The sequence below is a fragment of the Rousettus aegyptiacus genome, unplaced genomic scaffold, assembly GCF_014176215.1.
Source record: "Rousettus aegyptiacus isolate mRouAeg1 unplaced genomic scaffold, mRouAeg1.p scaffold_m13_p_15, whole genome shotgun sequence".
NCBI classification, from domain to species: Eukaryota; Metazoa; Chordata; class Mammalia; order Chiroptera; family Pteropodidae; genus Rousettus; species Rousettus aegyptiacus.
Genome location: NW_023416290.1, coordinates 14,044,502 through 14,065,555, shown reverse-complemented (window position 1 = coordinate 14,065,555; position 21,054 = coordinate 14,044,502). Strand labels below are relative to the sequence as shown.

General features: G+C 42.1%; 1 protein-coding gene across 4 annotated transcripts in view; it reads right to left on the bottom strand.

The window, feature by feature from the left end:
• ASPH (aspartate beta-hydroxylase) overlaps positions 1-21,054 on the bottom strand; it is a 176,807-nt gene that overhangs the window by 38,045 nt on the left and 117,708 nt on the right. For all 4 annotated transcript variants that reach the window (XM_036232830.1, XM_036232831.1, XM_036232829.1 and 1 more), the window contains 5 exons: positions 18,707-18,793; positions 12,192-12,342; positions 10,407-10,543; positions 4,885-4,983; positions 2,690-2,779 (listed from right to left, as the gene is read on the bottom strand). In XM_036232830.1, the coding sequence (XP_036088723.1) occupies positions 2,690-2,779; positions 4,885-4,983; positions 10,407-10,543; positions 12,192-12,342; positions 18,707-18,793 (564 nt within the window). The remainder of the gene's footprint in view (positions 1-2,689; positions 2,780-4,884; positions 4,984-10,406; positions 10,544-12,191; positions 12,343-18,706; positions 18,794-21,054) is intronic.

Below are 21,054 nucleotides of genomic sequence, written 5' to 3'. Positions count from 1 at the left end.
CAATTACATAGAAGACTCAATGAATTCGGCCAGATTGCCTTTTTAAAAGATATCTAAGCTATTTTACAGTAAGACTTACTAGAAAAACAATAATCAAGAATCCTCTGAACATTCCCTTTCATACTACTAATTAAGAATACTAAAATAGACAGAAAAACACATGGAGTCACCTTCATAAATGTGTTTACCATACTTCAAATCATTGCCAGGTAACACACACACACACACACGTAATAATAGTATGTCGAATGCTTCCAACTCAGCAAAGCCCAGGCCTGTCACATGTGGCCCCAGCCGGAGCCTGTTATGCTTCGAGCACAGCGTGCACTGGGGCCCGGGAGACACACCTGTGGCGAGAACGGTTGGCGGCGACCGGCCTGTGGAGGATCGTGAATGTCACTGCTTGGAAATAGAACTCTATTTTTATTTTGCACCACGGGGTTTTTGAGCATAAAATGGCCTGGAAATAGGGTAAGACTGAAGCAAGAAACAACAGCCAGGTTCTTAACAGCCATCACGGATGTGCAAGGTAGCGACTGCACTGGGCTGCAACGCCGGGACCTCAACACTGACAGAGCGAGAGGGAAGATGAGATGGACGCCAAAGACCCCGGGAAGCTGACTTCCCAGAATGCATCTGCCGCTGGACCAGAGTGGGGAGGAGGCCTGCAGAAGGAGAGGGAGGAGCTAGGGCTGATTCAAGTCTTGAGCCCGGGAAGCTGGCAAGATCATCACATGAGAAACAGAACTCAGGAAGAAAAATGATTTAGAGGAAGACAAATGAGTTGCCACTGTGACAGCGTGTGGTGACACTAGGCAGGCAGCAGACATGCAAATCTGGACTTTGAGTAGGAGATGAGAGCTAGCATGTGGATTTGGGAGTTATGGAAATACTGGAAACGGCTGAGGCTGAATTGCTAAGACTCTCATGGTTTGCTTTCCTCCCTCTTCCCAGCCACATGAAACACACCGGTTAGGAAAATCTTCCTCAGAGGCAATTTTCCTGTCAGCCTCTGCTTCTCTTTCAATGCCTGGAGCAGAGCTCCACACACACGAGCATGGAGGATGGATGCTTCCCAATGTGCAAACTTGGAGGATGGGAGTCAAGTCACAGATTTGATACCCAATATAAAGCACATACTAACATGGAGTTTCTACAGGCTTATTTTTATTCTCTGTAAGCATGAATCCTTGTGAATGTTTTAAATTCAAAAACTGTACTGTTCTGTGCATATGATTAATAATTAAGCTGACAGAAGAGTCCCATAGGTTCAAATCCCAAGCCCTTAACACATGTTTAGTAGTGAATTTTTTGACCTTGCAGTAAGGACTATTTTCATCTAAGATGAGAGGTTAAATCATAGACTTCTTTTATCTGCCTTTGCCCTGGACTATGAGATGTTCAAAGATAAATTAATTAGTGACGATTACATTTATAGCAATCAGAAATGAACATTTATCCAGTGTTAGATACTGCAGTAAAATCTCTCTTACCCCTCTCATTCAAAGGCGGTATCAGGCATTTACATCCCAAAGAATGAAGGAACATGAAAATGACTACCAATCAACAATTTCTTCTCCCTTCTTTCTCTTCACTTCTCATATCTCATTCTATTTCAGTTGACTGACTGGTAGGTTAGTGGGGAAAGGTACAGATACATAGAAATATATAAAGAAAAGTGTCAGTTTTCCAAATTTCTGTTACCCCAAATTGGTTCATGTCTCTATCTGGCCATTACTCTGTCACAAAACCCCTTGCTCCAATGAACCCTGAACTGTCCAAATGGTTCCATGTTCTTGATTAATTTTAGAAACACGAAGCTGACCCTTAGTCATCATTTTATCATATGTATGAAATGCAATGGTTACAAAGGTTCTGCGCCTCACACCACCCTTTTATTCTTGACTCTAAGGAGAGCCCAGCCTAGAAGCCGGTGTTGGTGCAGGATGAAAAGGTAGGCTTTGCTGTCCAGCAACATTGTGTAAATCACAGTGGGTTGTGGGAATTTGGCAATTTACAGTAAATCACGTCATGATTAATGATCTAATGTTATGCTTAAACAAGCTAACACTGTACTCAGAAAAAAGTAACGATCACAAAGAAAATATGTAACTTTTTTATAGCTACTATACTTTCTGTGCAGGTACCTGTGATTACTACAGCTACAGGTGTTCATCTCAAATCTGTTGCTAAACATTTCAGAAAGTAATTTATACAATTAACCTCTGGGTTCTGAGTGCTTAGGAACCCCGCTGAGCGAAGACTTCATTCTAAAATAACTACTTTTAAAATTCCAAAGTAAAATAAAAGTAAATCTAACTAAACTGTTAATATCTCTTTATTTCCTCATTTTACAAATACTTTTCAGGGCAATGTCTCCCACCCTCTCTATACACGCGCACAGATACACACACAGACACACACGTACAGATACGAGCACTAATTTAGAGGCTGCTCTTATGATTACACACTCAGATACTCTCTGGAAAGAAACTATAAAAGTCAAATCCCAAAAATTCTTTATAGGTCTAAGTAGGGTCATTGGGTTGTTTCAGAAAGGTTTAAATCCCTGCCTTTAAAAGTTTATGCTCGAAATTTTTTTTTCAATCCTAACTCTCTTAGAAATGATCCGCGCCCCCTTCACCACACTCCACACTCCGTTAGAACAAAACGTTCAGACGCACATTACCTCTTTGTTCCCAACCCTCTGCATGGCATCCCCCAGGTGGAAATAAAACCGTCCGTCATCAGTGCCAGGATCCCCTGACTCGATTCCCTCCTGTAGAAAGGATGGTGTAAGCATTTAGGAAAGAAATATCACATTTAATTCATTGATTTACTTAATCGTTATTTCCATATGAAAATCTAAGAACCAGACAAATTCATCTCAATATTAAAAATCTGGCAATTAGGTTACTGGACAACATTTACAATGTGGAACCAAAAGGAGGTAATAAAAGTGAAAATTAGCAATATGTCATTAATTAACAATGAATGGATTGACCCCATACTGTTAATATGATGCTTTGTAAATTGTCTCTGTGGGAGAAATCGTATTTCAATATCTCAAAGAATTTCTATGGCTGGGTCTCTATCACATTTATTTTGTTCTTCGAATCTAAGCAGTTGTCATCTAGAAGCTTTTTATTCCTGAATCAAAATGTTTAGTTGCTCACAGATGTTTGAAGTGATAGACACCCAACTTCAATAACATGTTTTCCCACTCAAAACGAATATCTCATTTTTTAATAAAATCCTTTAAAAAACATACAATAGGATTAAAGCTAATTGGCATCTTGGAAAATGTAATTATTACACAAGTCTTATTCTAAAACACTTAGCTGATTTCCACCCTCATCTCTCACATAAGAATTGAAATTAAATTTATGTTTAAAAAAAAAAGGAGAGAAACAAAATATTAAAGCAAGAGAATAATTTTTAAAAAGTAGAAGGACGAAAGTAAAACACACTTAAATGTCAAGGAATTCTTTTAACAAATCTGCATCTTTGAGGCTTCTTCACAAGAAGCCATTTTACTATTAAGAAATTTTATTGGCATAAGGTTGAAAAGAAGCTGCAAGAAAGAGAAGTGTGACTTAGGAGAGAAGAAGAGTTATGATCGGGGTTATGATCTTAACCGACTGATAGACACTCAAATAAGTGTCGTCCATCGTTGCTGACCAATCCTTTCCTCAGCTCTGAAGCAGGGAGAGCACCACTGGGCCCTTGTTATGTCGGAGGAAAGCTAAGGGGAATACTTTGAATCAGGGAAACGCGCATGCCCACGGGGTCCTGGCAGGGAACGGAGAGGTCTGCAGAGGCCCAGTGGCAGCCAGGTCAGACTGCGGGGTGCACGTCCACCTCAAGGGGACACCACGGCTGGGATCCTGTGCTGGGTTGTGGGCCAGCTATGGCCTTTGAAGAGAAACCAGAAATCTGCACAATTACATAAAATGTTCAGATTCTCAACAGAGACAAGCAATTACCATTGTTTTAAATAGAATTATACTGGCCAAATGTAACATGCAAGCTATCTGTGATCAGCGGGTTGCTATTCGGGATCTCTGATTTAAGTCATGTGAAAGAAAAAAAATTGTAAACGCATAATATATGCTGCTACTGAAAAAAAAAAAGTTCACAGGCAATCATCTCTACCCATCCAATATGGTACCCGCTGGCTAATGTTAATATTCAAATTAAAATGAATTCGCATTAAAATTAAAAATTCAATTCCTCAGTCACATTAGTCACATTTCAGGTGCTCAACAGCCACCTGTGGCTACCATATTACAGAGTACAAATGAAGAACATTTCTGCTGTGGGCAGCCCCGAGCTAGACCTAATGTGATTCTGGTAAATTGACAAGGATTCAACTAGATATGAGAGAGAAAAAAAAAAACAGTACACTTTAACTATACATTGAAATTAGCTTAAATGGGGGTCATGGCAAACTATACAAAGGGCGGTAAAAAATGCAGACTGAATAGGTCAAACCCCAAAAGCCTGATAGCTCAAAATATTCAGATTAAATTATGAAAGGAACATTTAATGCATTGCTCATAGTTAAAGATATTATATCAATAATTTTTGTCCACCCCAGACATTTCAATAAAACCTAAAAACAACTGCAGTTTGAAGAATTTCTTCATCAAGTCTTTTCTGAAGAGTCTATTCACATAGTTGGCATTTCTATATTCGCAACTCTCAGTTACAGTCAAGGTCCACCCTCCCCTATGACCGTCATGGTCACAGGGGACACGTTTTCATGGTGAAGAGACTCAGCAGTGTGTGCCAATCAACCTATAATGCACAATCAAGGGTGTCCAAAAGACTCAAAGGAATTGGAAGATGAAAAACTGAGCAAGGGCAGACAGACACAGTTACCTTTAAATAGGGAATGCTTTCTGCGATCTTGTTCTGTGCCTTCAGGATAAAGCCATAATGCACTTTGGCAAAGCCGTCATTAGGTGTCACATTCAGAACCTAAACTCAAAGAAAACGAAAAGCTATTGTGATTGACTACAAATTCTACAAATGACTGTCAAAACAAATTTTAATTAGCTTTGCTGTATTTAGATTGAATTATAATGTTATGGCTTAAAACACTCTCCTGTTTTGTTACCTTGCAATATATTAGGCTCAAATGCTCCGTTTCCCCTAAACTCAGTGTTTTCATATCTACACATTAGTTCTTCAAGAATGAAGAAACGAATGAAAAGGCGAGACTGCTAAAGCACTGTCTTGACAATGCAAATCAGTAAAATATCGGTCAATTGTTATGACCAGTATTTTTTTAGTGGTCAGGAAAAACTGCTTTAAATTTGCTGTCTCAAACTCAACTCTGCACAGTTCTTGTGAATTTCTTTATATATACACTTTATACATTGCTTTAATTAAGAGAAAGTTTAGATGCATTCATAATAGGTCATGATTCATTCATTCAATAAATTTCCTGAAGTCCCACCCAGTCCATTTTAAGGACTGAGGATAAAGTGGTGAGCGAGTCCAATATTCTGTGATAAAACTCGGGTAAATATTTAATATTACCAAATCACTATTAACATTACATGCATTTATTATGACTAAACATAAATGATGAAGAATGCCTCTATATTAAATATTAGCAGCGAGAAATCAAAACAAAGACATTCAACTTATGAAGCTGTTCAGACAAACTAATATACAGAACAGAAGTGAAAGACAAGACTAAGGTCTGAATTCAGTGACTATCCTGTAGCTTCTCTTTACCCTTGAGCCTGGGTCAGAAAGGGGCATGCAGCCACCATGGGTCCCTCACACAGGACTAAGTGTGCCAGGAGAGGGGACCTCAGGCCCTTGGCGAGCCCTCAGTATATACTGCCAATACTTTAGAGTTTTCCAGCTTCTATCCGCTCCTGCAGCTCATCCGTTAGCAAATCTGGCCAACGCTACCTTCACAATACATTCCTAATCACACCCCTTGTCACCTGCTGCGCTGCTGCCCCCTGCCCCCCTGCTCCAAGCCCGTCATCTCTCCCCTACCTTCTTACTGCTGACCCTCTGGACCCCAGCCCCGCCATCCTGTAGACCATTCGCTATGTGATGCCCTCAGCGGACTCACTAAATCCCACGTCAGGCAGGCCCTGTTCAAAACCCAAAGGGGCTCTATTCGCTCAGAGCAAGACCGAGTTCTAGGCACAGCCTCCAAGGCCTCCTTGAGCTGGGGCCCTCTACCTCTCTGGCCTCCTCTCCCATCTGCCTCCCACTCAGGCATCCTGGACTCTTTGCTGCTGCACAGCAAGCCAAGGCCTTCGTGCCCCTCTGCCTCACTCTTCTCCCAGATATCCAAAGGCTTACTCCCTGTGCTTGATGAAGTCCTTGCTCGAAGGTTCCCACCTCAGTGAAGCCTATGCCCAACCTCCCGAAATAAAACAGAATCCTACCCGCCCCCATTGCCATCGCCAGTCATTTTCTAACTTCTTTATACCAACTCCTTTTCCTCCATAGCACTCATCACCATCTGCCTTATTATTACTTATTTCCCCCCATTAAGATATAAACTCTACAGGGATTGTGTCTGTTGCAGGCAGTGCTGACCCTTAGTGCTTCGAACACGGCAGGTTGAGAAATCTGCACGGAGTGGAGATTTGCTTCCTAATGGGATCTCTGAAGGCACAGACTCTGCTTCTGCACCTTCCACAGCACCTATTTCTGAGCTAGATGCTGAGCAAAAGCCCAATACAGACGTCTGGGATTGAACTGCTCTGAGGCCGATCATGCTTCGGTGGCATAACTCTAAAGAGATCATTACAATGATCGCAGCTGCGTCAATGTCATTTCTGCCTACTGTAGACACGCAGCCATCATCTCAAGTAATCAGCAAATGTGCTCATTTACTAGACGTGTTAGGAGACACAGACCACTTCTAGGCTCTGGGCACATACACATAAATGAGATGCACTCTCCTGTCTTAGGGAACTCTCAGCCAGGGGGTAGGGGGAGACCAACCCATAAGCAGATAGTAGCAATGCAATGTGTTAAGTGTAACCATAGCAACAGGCATGTGGCACACAGGGGCTGTGGTAGAGGGAAGCCTAGCTCGCTCTAGGGTGGGTGTGGCGGGGCAAGGTCTCAAAGGTGTTCAGGGATGAGTAGGAGTTCACCAGGGAAAAGGAAGGCGGAGGACAGAGAGCGAGGAGGCACTTAAGCATAGGAAAAAGTGATAAAGAGGAATAGTGGACCAGGAACAGCAACAGGGAATGAGCCTGAAGAAGACGGCGGGAGGCAAATCACCGAAGGTCCCGTTTGGTACCACAAGCAAGACGATCTGCTTCTCTTTGTATCCGTCTTTGAAATATAGTGTTTGGCGTGAGGCGTGCCCCGAGGCTCTCTTCCCATGCGCGTGGTGGACAGTCACAAGTCTCATCCACACACATCCGGAGGGGAGGGTGGGCGACCAGGCACCCAGAGTGCCGCCCTCTCTGCTTGATTCTTTATGATCACCCGCTGTGCTAATGGTGCCGTTCACATGTGGGTGGCCGCATGATGGATGTGCAGGCTGTATTACCAGTTGTTATCAACCCCCGGAAAATGACAAGTGGCTTCATAAGATTTCTAAGAAATTGAGACTGATATTTATACTAACAATAGAACACAGATTCTCCGTCTCTCTCTGCGCGTGCACACACACACACACACACAGCACAAACAACCAAAAAAGGGGACAGCTGATATTTCTAACCCAGGACAAACTAGTCGCATGACACTATTTGATAGACCAGCATTTAAAAAATCTAATAATTGTAAATAGTGTTGCACACTGATATTCCTAAAATATTAATTTTTCAGTGAGAGCGATAAGATTTTTTGGCAGTTAAGTAAAAATTTTAAAGTATCTGAACTATTTCATTTTAAAACTTATTTAGAATGTTCACCTTTTATAATATGTATCACATATCTGTACACATGTATATACACACACACCACGTAAATACGTAAACATACATATCGCAGGTATTATTTGCTCGAACATGGTTTACTGGAAGGTTACGCAATCGAGCATGTTTGAAGTGGCCAGGGCCACTGGGAAGTCAGAGCCAAGGGTAAGACGGTCAGATTTACGATCTGTGTGGATGCGGGGCGGGGAGACAGGCCTGGACGGTACAAACTGTCTTAGTCCAGGCAAGAGATGATGAGTGCCTGGGTTAAGAGAGGAGGGGAACCAAAAAACATGCAGAGGGTAAAACTGAAAGAAATGAGTGATTTGGTTCCAGATTATAAACCCCATGAGGGCGCTCTCTGTGTGTGCTTCCCCCTCCCCACCATTAACTGCTATTTCCCGAGCTATTGTTGTGGGTTTCAATAAATGTGTGTCGACTAAGTGACTGGGTCCGTGTGAGGAGTAAGGAGAGGGAGGATCAGGAATGATGCTCCACTTTCGCCGCGGGTGGCTGGGGTGACTGGCGGGGTACGGACCGGCAGGGAGACACAGGAATGCCTCCACGGGCTCGCGTGGGAGCGAGCTACGCCTGACCATGTTCCAGTCGGTCTGCTGAGACCAAACACAGCAAAAAAACCCAGAAAGAGAACGATCAACTGTTTCTATAAATTTACTCAGAGATAAAAACCAACATGAAAAGAATATAAAATTACACTATCAGTTTTTTGGAAAGGATCATTGACTGAGATATAACATATCGGGATAAACTGGTTAAGAAAAGAGAATCCATTAGATATAGCTTATTAACTTAGAAGTGAGAGGAGAGAATAAAAGGCAAAACCCATGCACGTTTCCAGTCTATTAAAGTTTTTTTTTAAAAAAACCCCACTCAATTGTATTATATAGCTATATTTTAGACCTTCCGCGTCCTGTTGTGCTTATTCAGATGAGACTATCATTTCAAACGTATAAACAACAGCAGGAAAATTTTACTTTTCGAGATGAAGTAAAATGTTTCACATATCAGATTGAGTATCAGTTAAAAAGGGTGACTATATTCAAGGAAGGTTTTGAAAAGGGGAGGAGGGACAAAGCTGAAGTGGGTGAGAGAAACTAGCATGTTTTCAGATCCTACCCTAATCTCACATGTGCTTAGAACCCAGGCGACACTTGATCATAATTTCTGGAAGGAAGGAAGGAAGGAAAGAAGGAAGGGAGGGAGGGAGGGAGGGAGGGAGGGAGGGAGGGAGGAAAGGAATCCTACAATTTCACCTTTGTGGACTTTGAATAATGGGTATGGCTGATATAGTTTGACAATTCTTACACTCATATGATCCTGAGTCTCTGATATACACAATCTTTCCCTTAACCAAACTGCAAGACTGGGCTCTCAGTGTTATGTTTTGGCCATTAGCAAATACCACGCCTCACGTGGACTTTTTTTGTGACCCAGAACAGGGACATTGGTGGACGCCGCTTATTTTCAGCACTGCAAGATCAATCCACTTTGTATAGATGTTAGAGATGGTATAAAAAGCAAAAGTCTTACTTATGCTTTCTCAGACAATATAAAAAATATGACAAGAATGAAAAGATAACTGCTCCAAAATGTAATGATTTTCAATTAAGCACCAACAGCAATAAAAATGAGTGGACCAGTCCCCAGACTGAGTATGAAGTCACTACACTACTTGACAGCATTTTAAAAACAGCGGGAATCATATTGGCTATGACCGAGAGGTATCATTTTCATGTAAAGTGTACCAGCTGGAAAATCACTGACCAAAAGGCCTAAATTAAAGAATAATAAATTGATGTGTTCATCTTTCTTTTACAGAAGCATTAGCTTTCTCCAGCTTCAAAGTTCATTTGGTATCCATGTTTATTCCATACCAAATGAATTCCCTCATTGCTTGAAGGAGTCACAGCTTTCCGGATTTCAGTGACTCGTGACATAGAGGTCATTTATTAAAACATCCATTATAAGGTAGAAATCCTTTGAAAGGCATCATTGCTGGAGGATCAAAGAGTCAATGCCACCCAAAAGGTGAGAAATTTACTCCATATGCTGGAAAGATGTGTCTGTAGCCTCTCTCTAGACCCGACTTTTAGTGAAGAAAGGAAAAGGCTGCGTTTTTATGTTCAGGAAAAAGTTGAGTTCCTCTTTGTATCATAAGTAACACTTTTAAAAAGGCTGTTGTTTGTGGGCTGATAAACATGACATTTTAAAAGTATGACAATTATAGGTTGAAGATTTTGGTATTCCAAGTGCCAACTAACATTTAAAATTTTCTGATCAAGGGTAAAAAAGTGATATGAAAACAATATTTAGAAGATGTCAACTATCGTAAGGCTTACATTCCGTTGAACTTAATTTAAAATGAGGACAGTCCGAGATTGGGTGTATTAAATGCAATTTATGAATAACATTAGAACTTCATGTTCAGAATAATTTGATGTCATTAATAGAAGATTGCTGCTTGCTCACCTCTTCATAAACCTTCTTGGCATTATCATTATCTCCTATTAAGAGGTACCCCACTCCAAGGTCATTCTTTAAGGAAGTGTCATCAGGAAATAGTTGAACTAATTTCTGCAGGGTAACAAGGGAACCTCTCATGTGACCTGATTTGGTGGGAAGAAAGAAAAAAAAAGCCAATAGAAAGAAAAACAGATTATGTACCCTTTTATATTGAAACTAAATCATGAGAGACTATTCAACAGACCCTGAAGATCAGCTTAAATCTGACTCTGCGGATGGCCATTAGCATTTTGTCACGCAGTTGCAACGGGTTCAAAAACTCCTATAAGTATACACTGAATACAACTCTTACTATAAACATTTTAAAGACATTTTTGTTTTCTAAATTCATCAACATTTACCGTTTTAGGTCAAATTCCCTCTTAAGTAAGTTTTAGTTACTAATTCCTTATTTGGCTCATTATTATTAACTTTTAAATTATGAACAGAGAACAAATAAAAAGTCTAATAGCACTGTGGGGTCTAGCAGCCCCTGTGAAATCTTAGGTACACTGCTGACGCCGCTTGCGATTAAGGGTGTCTTCCTCCTAAGCAGCTACCTCCCCTGGAGCAAAGGAGACAACATCTGGTATTATGGGACCCCCTGGTGGACGATCGGATGCCATGCATACGTGGGTCATGAAAGCCCTAGCTCCAACTCACTTTCAAGGCGACCTGATGGAAATTTGAAATTTCTGGGGCCATTTGTCATTACTCCTGGCCATAGTTGGGAAGATAAACTGAATATGGGAAACGTGCAAAATAAGATTAGTATATGTGACAAAACTAATTACCTCAAGGGCTCAGTCGTCCACAAACTGAATATTAGCCAAGAGCATCACAGGACCATTGATAAGCTAATATCTCACGAGCAGATAAACTAATGGGCACAGAACATCACCAACTTGTCCCATGGCCCGCTCCCCATTACTGGCTGACCCGGGGTGGGTTTGCTCAGCTGTTGATTCTTTCAAAACAAATCTGACTCAGTACCCTCCTTTCTCCCTACGTGTGCCCAGACTAATTCCACGCTTTTCTTCTGCTTCTGAACTTCCTTTATTAACCACTACAACGACCCAGGTGAAGATCCGTCCTGCGGGCATCTCCCTGTCCCGCCCACTGTGCATCCGGGAACCTCGTGAGTAAGCTTCAGGGCCCTGTCACCTTCACTGATATCTCCTGCCCGCAGTGACCTTGCGGCCTAGCCTCGCCCTCAGAGGGGACACCTTTATGTTGCTCTTTCAAAGTACATGCAAATTACTAAGTGATTAAAGTCTTCTCTTATCATTTTCCTTGGAATAGAGTCGAACCTTACAGCTAAAAATTTTAGAGTCCCTGGAACTGCTAATATTCCCCTATTAAAATTGCCCCATTCATAATTTCAGCCTGCATAAATCAATGTGTTAAAGTTAAGAGAGAAAAAAATTTGGCCTGACAGGAGGAGTTTTTGATTCCAGACTTAGTAATTTATTTGCTACAATTCCTTGAGTAAATTATCCAGCCTCTTGGCATCCCATTCACCTCAGCTTTCAAATGGGTGGTGCAGGGCGAGAAGGGAAGGGTGCATCTCTGTAATTATTAAGGTGAGGCTTGCTGTTTCAGTCTAAGAAAGAGTCAGGTAAGTCCCCTGACATTAGTTATAGAACTCAGGTTTCCTCCCACATACCTAGACTCTTCTAAGAGCACACGCAGCCTCCGGTCTCTTCAAGACAAAAGCGTGGCATGTGCTGTTCAATGAACTCTCCATCTTACCCAGAAATTGCTGTCTGTCTGACCGCCGCTTCAAACTCAGCTTCACCAGGTCTGCGGGCACGTCTGGCAGGCCGGCCACCTCTTGGTAGGTCTCAATGGCTCTACGCAGCACCTCATTGCTTCTCCTCTTCTCAGCCAAATCGTCTTCACACTAGAGGAAATCCCACACTGGATAAATGCCCCATGACAAGCTATATTTGTGATCACCCAAGTTATTCACGAAAAGTTAACTTTTGGACATGCTTTAAAAATAATCCAAGATAGAGGAATATCTTCTTTTTATCCAGAGATAAAGAAATAAACAAAGGAAAGCAACAGAACATGCTATTTTACTAATATAGCATAGAAAGTTATATAGCACAATAATAGAGCATAGAAAGTTAGCTAATAAGCTATGGATGAGAAAGAATATCAGAAAAGCAAGACTCATATACTAGGGCTGATAAAGATTTATAACAATGTTACACATTAACATTATATAGACAGGACTCCCGTCCACAGTTCCTGTTCTTTCACTAGTTTATTCCTGTGTTCTTTCATTCATTCAACAGCTATTTCCAGGAAGCCAGGCACTGTCCTACACATACGGCAGACAAACTGGACAAAACACTCGAAGCTCTCTTCTCATTTCACTTCTTTCTTGGAAGGACAGAAAGACAATATGCAAATAAGAGTACCATGCCTCTGATGGCCGTAAATGCTGTGGATAAAAATAAATCGGGCTTAGAAGTGCTGGGAGTGGAGAGGCAGGAAAGATGCTGGTTTAACCAGGATGGTCAGGAAGGGCTTGAAGGAAGACAGGGAGCAAGGCATGAGGATATCAGGGTAAGAACATTCTAGGCAGAGAGGAGAGCAAGGGCCGTGAGGCAGAATAGACAAATGGAGGAAAGGCTGGTGGAAGAGGGGAGCAAGGAGGAGACGACAGGGGCGGTGTCAGGTGACGAACCTGGTAAGCTCTTGCCAGTTGTACTACGCTAAGTCTATGTGAGATGGAAAGGCACTGGGGTTTTTAACATGATCTGATATGTGTGTTGCAAAGATCACGCTGACAGTGATAGGGAGAACAGATAGAGGCAGTTGGGGGAGAAGCAGACTGCCCAGGTAGGATGTTCCAGCAGGACTCCAGGCATGGGGTGATGGCTTGGACTAGGGTAGCAGTTATGGTGATGGTTGGATTATAGATATGTTTTTAAGGTCAGAGCCAACAGATTTGCATGCAGATGGCTGGAATGTACAGTATGAGAGAAAGGAAGAGACAGAAGTCAGGAGTCAATTCAAGGTTTTGGGCTTGAGCAATTACCAGATGGAACTGTCATTCCCTCGGAATGGGAAGATAGGGCAGAAGCAGGTTAGCGGGCTTGGAATCAGGAGTTCAGTGGTGGACATATTAAACCCCAATGGTTCTTAGGTACCTAAGTGGAGATACTGGGTAGGAAGGGACATATATGAGTCTGAGGTTCAGGAGACAGGTCAGAGTGAGAGACATACATTGGGGAATTGTTAAGATAGAGATGGTATTTAAAGCTAAGACTCTAGAAGTAGTCGTAAATGTAGATAGAGAAAAGAAGAGGTCCAAGACCAGAATTTAAGGAATCACAACGTTTCAAGGTCACTGGAGGGCAAAACAACAGTGGAGGACCAGCACAAAGGACAGAGAAGTGGAAAGAAGAAAGAAACGGCGTAAAAGTGGTGTTCTGGGGGCCAGGTAACAAAAGCATCAAGAGGGAGTGAGCAATCGTATTAGAAATGGCTGTCAGGTTGGGCAAGATGCCGAATTGGGTAGGGTGGGGCCTCTGCTGGTCCTGGCAAGAGTATTTCCATGGGACTTTAGGGGACTCAATGGAAGAAAGTAGGTTCAGGAAGAATACAGGTGCAGACAATTCTTTCAAGGAGTTTTGTTGTAAAGGGAAGCAGAGAAATGGGCCAGTAAGTGGAGGGTACTGTAGAGACAAGGAAGAGATTTTTTCTTAACAATGGAAACATTACAGAATGTTTCTAAGCTGATATGAAAGACTCAGTGGAGAGAGACAATCCGATGATGTAGAGAGGGACACGAAAATTAGAATCATGTCTTCAGCATCTGAGTGGATGGGACAGGGGACCAGAACGTGCCAGCAGGAGGGAAGGCGGAGCACGTGGGAGCAGGTGTAGGCAGGGTGCTAGTGCAGTGGCGGGTTCATGTGGAAGTCCTCCGTGGACACCTCTACCTTCTTAGTGAAATGAGCAAGATTCTTAGTCAGAGGCTGAGAACGGGGAGTGAAAGACTAGAGACGGGAAGAGAGAGGAGAATGTGTAACATGGTCATCAAAATCTCATCAGATTTGGCAGACTACAATTTGAAGGTTACCATTTAGACGCTAAAAGTAGCAGACGTAAATTTTTTTCTCAGAATAGTCTATTTAATATGTTTACTTTGTTAAAATAAAGTGTGTGCTGTAGTTAATATATAGATGCCTGCAAAAAAAAAAGCATAACTAACTCCATGATTTGAGAACGTGGTAAGAAAATGATCCATCCCTTCCCCCAAAATGAAAAATTTGCAAGAATCAGAAATTGACAAAATATCAGTAGGACGTTTTACAGACAATAACACATCAAAAAATAACTTCTTAATATGTACTGATTAGATAAGATTCCCAGGATGATGAGGGTAAGAACTGAAGCAGCGGACAGAGAAGCTGACAGGAAAATTGACAGGATAAAAATCCCTAGAATGGAAAAGGGCAATTTGCCTTTGCTTGATAGAAGAAACCTTCAGACTATAAAACTATCTGTTTAAACCCACATGTGGTTTCCAGAATAGATTTATCTACCAGGAGAGGAAGTCCAATGCCAATGACCCACACTGGTCATCCTGACCATATGGCTTTCCATACATTCACATGCTGGCCTTTCTGATTAGGCATCAGTTTGCTGTGAGTTTGGCTATGGTGAGTTAACTCCCCCAAAACATGCTGGTTTACAGATGACTTCACAGAACGCCCGTGTCCTAGAGCTGAGAGAGCCTTTTGAGACCGTCTAGTTCACTGTTTTCATCTGGTAGCTTCTTCAAGCTACCAAAGAGATCCTGGAACAGGCGGGTCTTATCAAAGTAAGCGCAAGGACAATGCCTATGGAGGTAATCCTTCTTTACAGAAAGAGGAATCTCTAACTAAACTTAATCTGAAAAGAGAGAAAAAATGATACAATCTATAGATGACTTGTTCCCCTACCTTGAAGGTCCTTCAATTTAATGAAGTATAAACATTTTACACTTGGGAAAATATCAGTATTAAAATGGTACACAATTCTTTAAAATCTCCTGAATGAAACTGATAGGCTTTGTTTTGAAAATCAAAATTAGACAGATTGATTTTTATCAGTTTAGCACTGTAGATAAAATGATTTGAGCTCAAACTGAATACTTGTTACAGGAAGTTAACGTGTTAATGTAGTTAACTAACATTCCAAAGCCTTTTGTTGACTCAACCCACTCAATCTTCCTAGGAGATGGGTCATTTTCTGCCTTGGAGGTATTAATGGTCTGTATAAGAAAACTAAGTGAATTGAGTGTATAATTCGAGAATGTGTGTCTGATGTTCAGAGAACTTGGTCAAAATTAACTTTCACAGTGATCCAAAGAATGAGACAACGTCAGTGCTATTTTAGAAATGATTGATACTAGAATCTATATTTAACTTAATGTTGCTGAATTTTAAAAATTTGTTGGGATATTCAAAGTAATCATTTAATCTACTACCAAAGAATGAAAAAGTCATCATTTATTCCTCCCTATAAAATCCATCTTTTGTTGAATTTTTATTTTTAAACTCCTATGCATTTTAAATTTCCTTGAAATTACTCTATTAAAATTTAATTTACCATGCTTACATTTTACTTTATGCCATAGTAACGTAAATATTAATAACACCTTGTAGCATAATAGTTTAGAGATAAAAAATATTGGCTGAAGCCTAATTCTCAAATTCCTGTTAAATATAGATATAAATACAGCAGTCTCCATGTGCAAAAATGTAGTGCATTTATTTAGATTTTGGTACCTACAATTAATATCACATATAAAGAAAAATTCTAAAGCATAAAACATTTCTGTCATAATTAAATTAGCATTTGTATTAATCATTAATCTCTCTAGTTAATATGCTTTCTTTAATCAAAGGACTGTCAGTACCAGTGACAAAGCACATCACTTATTTCAATAGGCATGATCTTGTGGTAACATATTTTCTCTGGCTTAACAGCAATAGGATTTAGCAACTGTGGAGGATTACTGACAAATTAATTTACAAAAACGATATAGTTGCTCTCTGCTAACCCTGGTCTGTACTGCAGATAAAAAGGACTTATTTGTATTAATTTTTCACAACCGTAAGTCACTAAAATTTAATTAATAAAAATTTAATATCTTTTAATGGGGAGGTAGGAAAATTGGAGCATCTGGATCTTGAGTGGAAGGCATCTTTAGTTCAGAGCGAAACACTTGTTTTATCTACAGATGTATTAGTTCTTGTGTGAGTGTCATACACAAGTCACTGCATCGACCCCCTACGATGGGGTGCTGCCTGCTTCTCCTCGGTCTGGAAAATTTCTGTGGCTCTGCATCTATTATTCCCCACCAGGGCCAAGAATCTCAAGTCACCAGGTGGAAGCTTTACTCCCTGACGCATCTGTATATCGGCCATGGCTTTTACCGAGTTCCAGACTCTGTAAATCCATGTTCTACCTGACACGTCCACTTGAAAGTCTAATGGGCGTCACGAACTTAATAGGACCCAAATCAAACTCTTGACTTGGCACCTCCCCCAAACCATTTCTCTACCAATCTTCCTGGTCCGTAACTCGCACTATCCTCTCCTCGGCTGGCCAAACCCCAAACTCAGGAGTCGCCCCGGGGTCCTCTTTTTCTCTGGCCTTACAGCGAATCCATCGTCAAGTCCTTTTGGCTGCGCCCTCTGCCCGCTTCCCCATCGCCTGGGCCCCGCCCACAGTGTGAGCCACCGCATCTCAAGTGCACCTACAACAGTGACTCCTATTTCTGCTTCTATTTTGGCCCTCATAATCCATCCTCTACCCAGCAACCAAACCAAAGCAAATTTTATTTAAAAAAAAAAAAAAAAAAAGACGGTCACGCCGACGCATAACCCCTCCAAATGGCTTCCCAGTGCATACAGAACGCAATCTGCGAGGCCCTGGCCTACCCCGTCCTCCTTCGCCGCCCTCCGCGGCCCTTCTTTCTGTCCTCAAGCTTATCATACCAAGATTACTGCCCTGCACCACAGCCTTTGCCCTTGCTGTTCTCTCCGCCCGGTCAGCGTCTGCCATAACCTTGTCACATCTCAGCCACTTGTCACCTCCCTCGAGAGGCCTTGTCTGGTCACCTTATCTGATGTGCTGTTCCCCTTCCATTCTCAGTCACCTTACCTACAGCCGAAAAAATCTTAATGGGGATGCTCTTTATTCCATTATCTTCTTTGCTCTGTGACATACATCATTACGTAAGATGAGCTAATACATTCATTTTAAACACTTCATACGATTCTTTAAATTAATTAATTGATTGATTAATTAATTAATGAAGACTTTCCGGGCTTTGCTTGAATGTCGCCTCTTCGGTAGACCTTTCCCTGCCACCCTATCCAATATTTCACCTCCCTCACGTGGCCCGTGGCTGTACTCTGCTTTATGCTGGTTCTCCTTAGCACCTGCCACAAGCAAGTGTATATATTTTCCTAATTGGTCTCATGCATTGTCTTCGCCATTACAATGAAAACTCCACATGTTTTGTGGATAGGTGGATCTGCAGTGTCTAGAACAGGGTCTCGCACATAGTGGGCTTGCACTAAATAATTTTTGAGTAAATCGTTTGTCAAATATCTTCCACTGGAAAATGAGACCCACGAGAACAGAGATCGCTAGAGTGTTCACGATCATCGCGGGGTGCAAAACGGCACGTGGCAGCTACAGGTGAATGTGGAAAAGCTTCATGAAACGAGGGGCTGGAAGATGGAGAAAGTCAGATAAAAAAGGCGATGTTGGGAGCGGAGGTGGGAGCAGGTAGCTGGTGGGAAATGAGTCAGCTGAAAGAAACTATAAAGAACACAAGCACATTCCACTTATATTTTTAAAAAGACTTTCCTAAGCACATTTGCAATCTCTATTTATAAAGCTAAGGAGCCTAATGTGAAAACTATATGGTGGTTCTAAATGGGATGGGACGTAAAGGTAATGGGAAATCAATGACAAAAGCTTTACCCTTTCTTTTCTTTTTAGAACCAGAGAGAAGCCATATGGAGGGGGGGACAAGTATTACTAAGTTCACCAGTACATGATAGCAATAATTAATTGTCTCATCTAAAACAGCATTTTCTGCTTAATTGTATGCATATGCAAGAGAAATTGATTCTGTATAAAAGTTAGAAGGAAAAAAGAGAATGCAGAGTGGGCAGAGAAAAATCCAATTATACAGAACAGAAGGACATCAAAACAGTTATCTACATAGAAGGGTTTGAGAATACCTGTGCCTTCCCATATCTAGCCCGCGGACTCTGAGGGTATTTGCGAATGAGTTCTTCAAATGCAGTCACTGCTTCCTCAATCTTTCCCTAATAGAAAGAGATAATTATGTAAGAATAATAAATTCAAATGCATAATGCTATTCAATATAGTCATCTAATATTTACCAAGTAATTTTGTCAAAATTTCCTGGACTCCGTTCTGAGTTTAAAGACAGTTTCGTCTAAGACATGCAAAGTGAAACAACAGTGAGATGTTACTACACATCTGTGAGAATGGCCCAAGTCCGGCCCACCGACCACGCCGAATGCTGGCGAGGACGTGGAGCAGCAGGAACTCTCGTGCGTTGCTGGTGGGAACGCAAAACGGTGCAGCCACTTTGGAAGACAGTTTGGTGATTATTTACAAAACTGAACATACAGTCTTACCAGACGATCTAGAAATCCTACTCTTTGGTATTCGCCCCAAGGAGTTGAAAACACGTTACACAAAAAACAGCTTTATTCATAATTGCCAAAACTTGGAAGCAACTAAGATGTCCTTCAGGAGGTGAACCCATAAACAAACCGGCACATCGAGACAATGGAATATTATTCAGCACTCAAGAGAAATGAGCCATCAAGCCATGAAAAGACGTGGAGGAACCCCAAATGCATATTATTAGGCGAAAGAAGCTAATCCGAAAGGGCTGCCTACTGTACGATTCCAGCTCCATGACGTTCTGGAAAAGGCGAAGCTATGGAGACTGTAAAAGGATCAGCGGTTTTCGGGAAGGAGTGGCAGGGCGGGGTGCGGGAGAAGGATGGCCGGGCGAAGCAGGAGCGCGTTTCAGGGCAGCGGAGCCACTCTGTATGACACTGTCACGGTGGACACAGACAGCACACACCTGTCTAAATCTGTGGTACACCGCCAAGACCGAACCCCAAAGTAAGCTGCGCATTTTGAGCGATTCCGGTGTGTCAGTGCAAGTTCATCGGTAACGAATGTACCACTCTGGTCGGGGGAGGGGGCGTCGATTATGGGAAGGCTGTGTGTGTGCTGGGGTTCTGGGTGTTTGTAAAATCTCTATAAAAAATTAATATTGTGAGGGGCAGCATATTTTAGTACAGTTATTTTTGACACAGACTATAATATAAGAGAATGTTCCTAGCTTGATTTATCTCTCTACATTCAAGTCCTCGTTCACCTTGCATTAACCTGCCTGTCCGTCAGGTAAGAGACTTATCTGGGATGGGCCCCATTATTTTGTGCTGGCACACACATGCCCCCCACACTACAGTAATAATAATACCGATTAATATTAATAATAATAATAATAACAATAACATGGTTCAATGTTTCCTCTGCTCTCTGCAGTGTCTCCAGCACTTTCTGTATGTTATCAGATTTGACCTTTACAGCAACCCCACGGGGTAGCCAAGGACCCTCGTTACCCCCATTTTACAGATGAGGCACCTGCGGCAAAGTCCCAAGCAACTTGCCATAAGTCACACACCTGCGAAGAGGTGGAGCCCAGACTCGCCGGGGAGCCTGGCTCTGGAGCCTGCACTTGAAACCACTACACCACGCGTGATTTTCCACCAGCCCCGTCAGTGACACTTACGGTCCCGTGGGAGAGGAAGGAAAACCTCCTACGTCGATGGTATCTACCTACAGGAATGATTTTTAAGGAACTTTAACAAGGAGGTTCCCTGGCCTCTCTCTATTCAGTCCAGCCTTTTTGGAAGTGGTGTAAATGACATTGCGTAGGTCCTGGACAAGTTCTCTCTGCACAGCCGCTCTGTGAGTTAAACTTTGTTGTATCAAAAGTCACTCGGTGAAGGTCAAAACAAAAACTGCAGTGAGCTTGCGTTTACTTGTGGAATGAGTGGATTCGCCAGTTCACAGGGAGTTGAGGGCCTGGGAAAGTCAACTCAGAAAATCTGCCTCTGCACCATGGCTCTCGATGTCCCGGGCCTGCTGCTGCCCATCAGAAACCAGGAGACACACGTTTCAGCCTGTGGAATGGCACTGGTGGAGAGACGTGTAGGGAGGAGTTCTCACCCCCATGCCAAGACCCTCACCGAGTTGGCTTGTGGCATGTCCTCCCTTCTTCTTTGTGAGGAGACCTATCAAAGGTGCTTGGACCATCTGCTTAAGGGCCCATGTGAGCTTTGGGAGGGGTCACGTGACACAGGCAGCGTGGTGCTTCGGGCAACCAGATGAGCCAAGTCAACCCTGACACATGATGTGGAGCATCTTTTCCTGTGCTTATGTGTCATCTGTATATCTTCTTTGGTCAGGTGTTTGTTAAGGTCTTTGGCTCGTTTTTTAATCAAGCCGTTTTTCTTTTTGTGGAATTTTAAGAGTC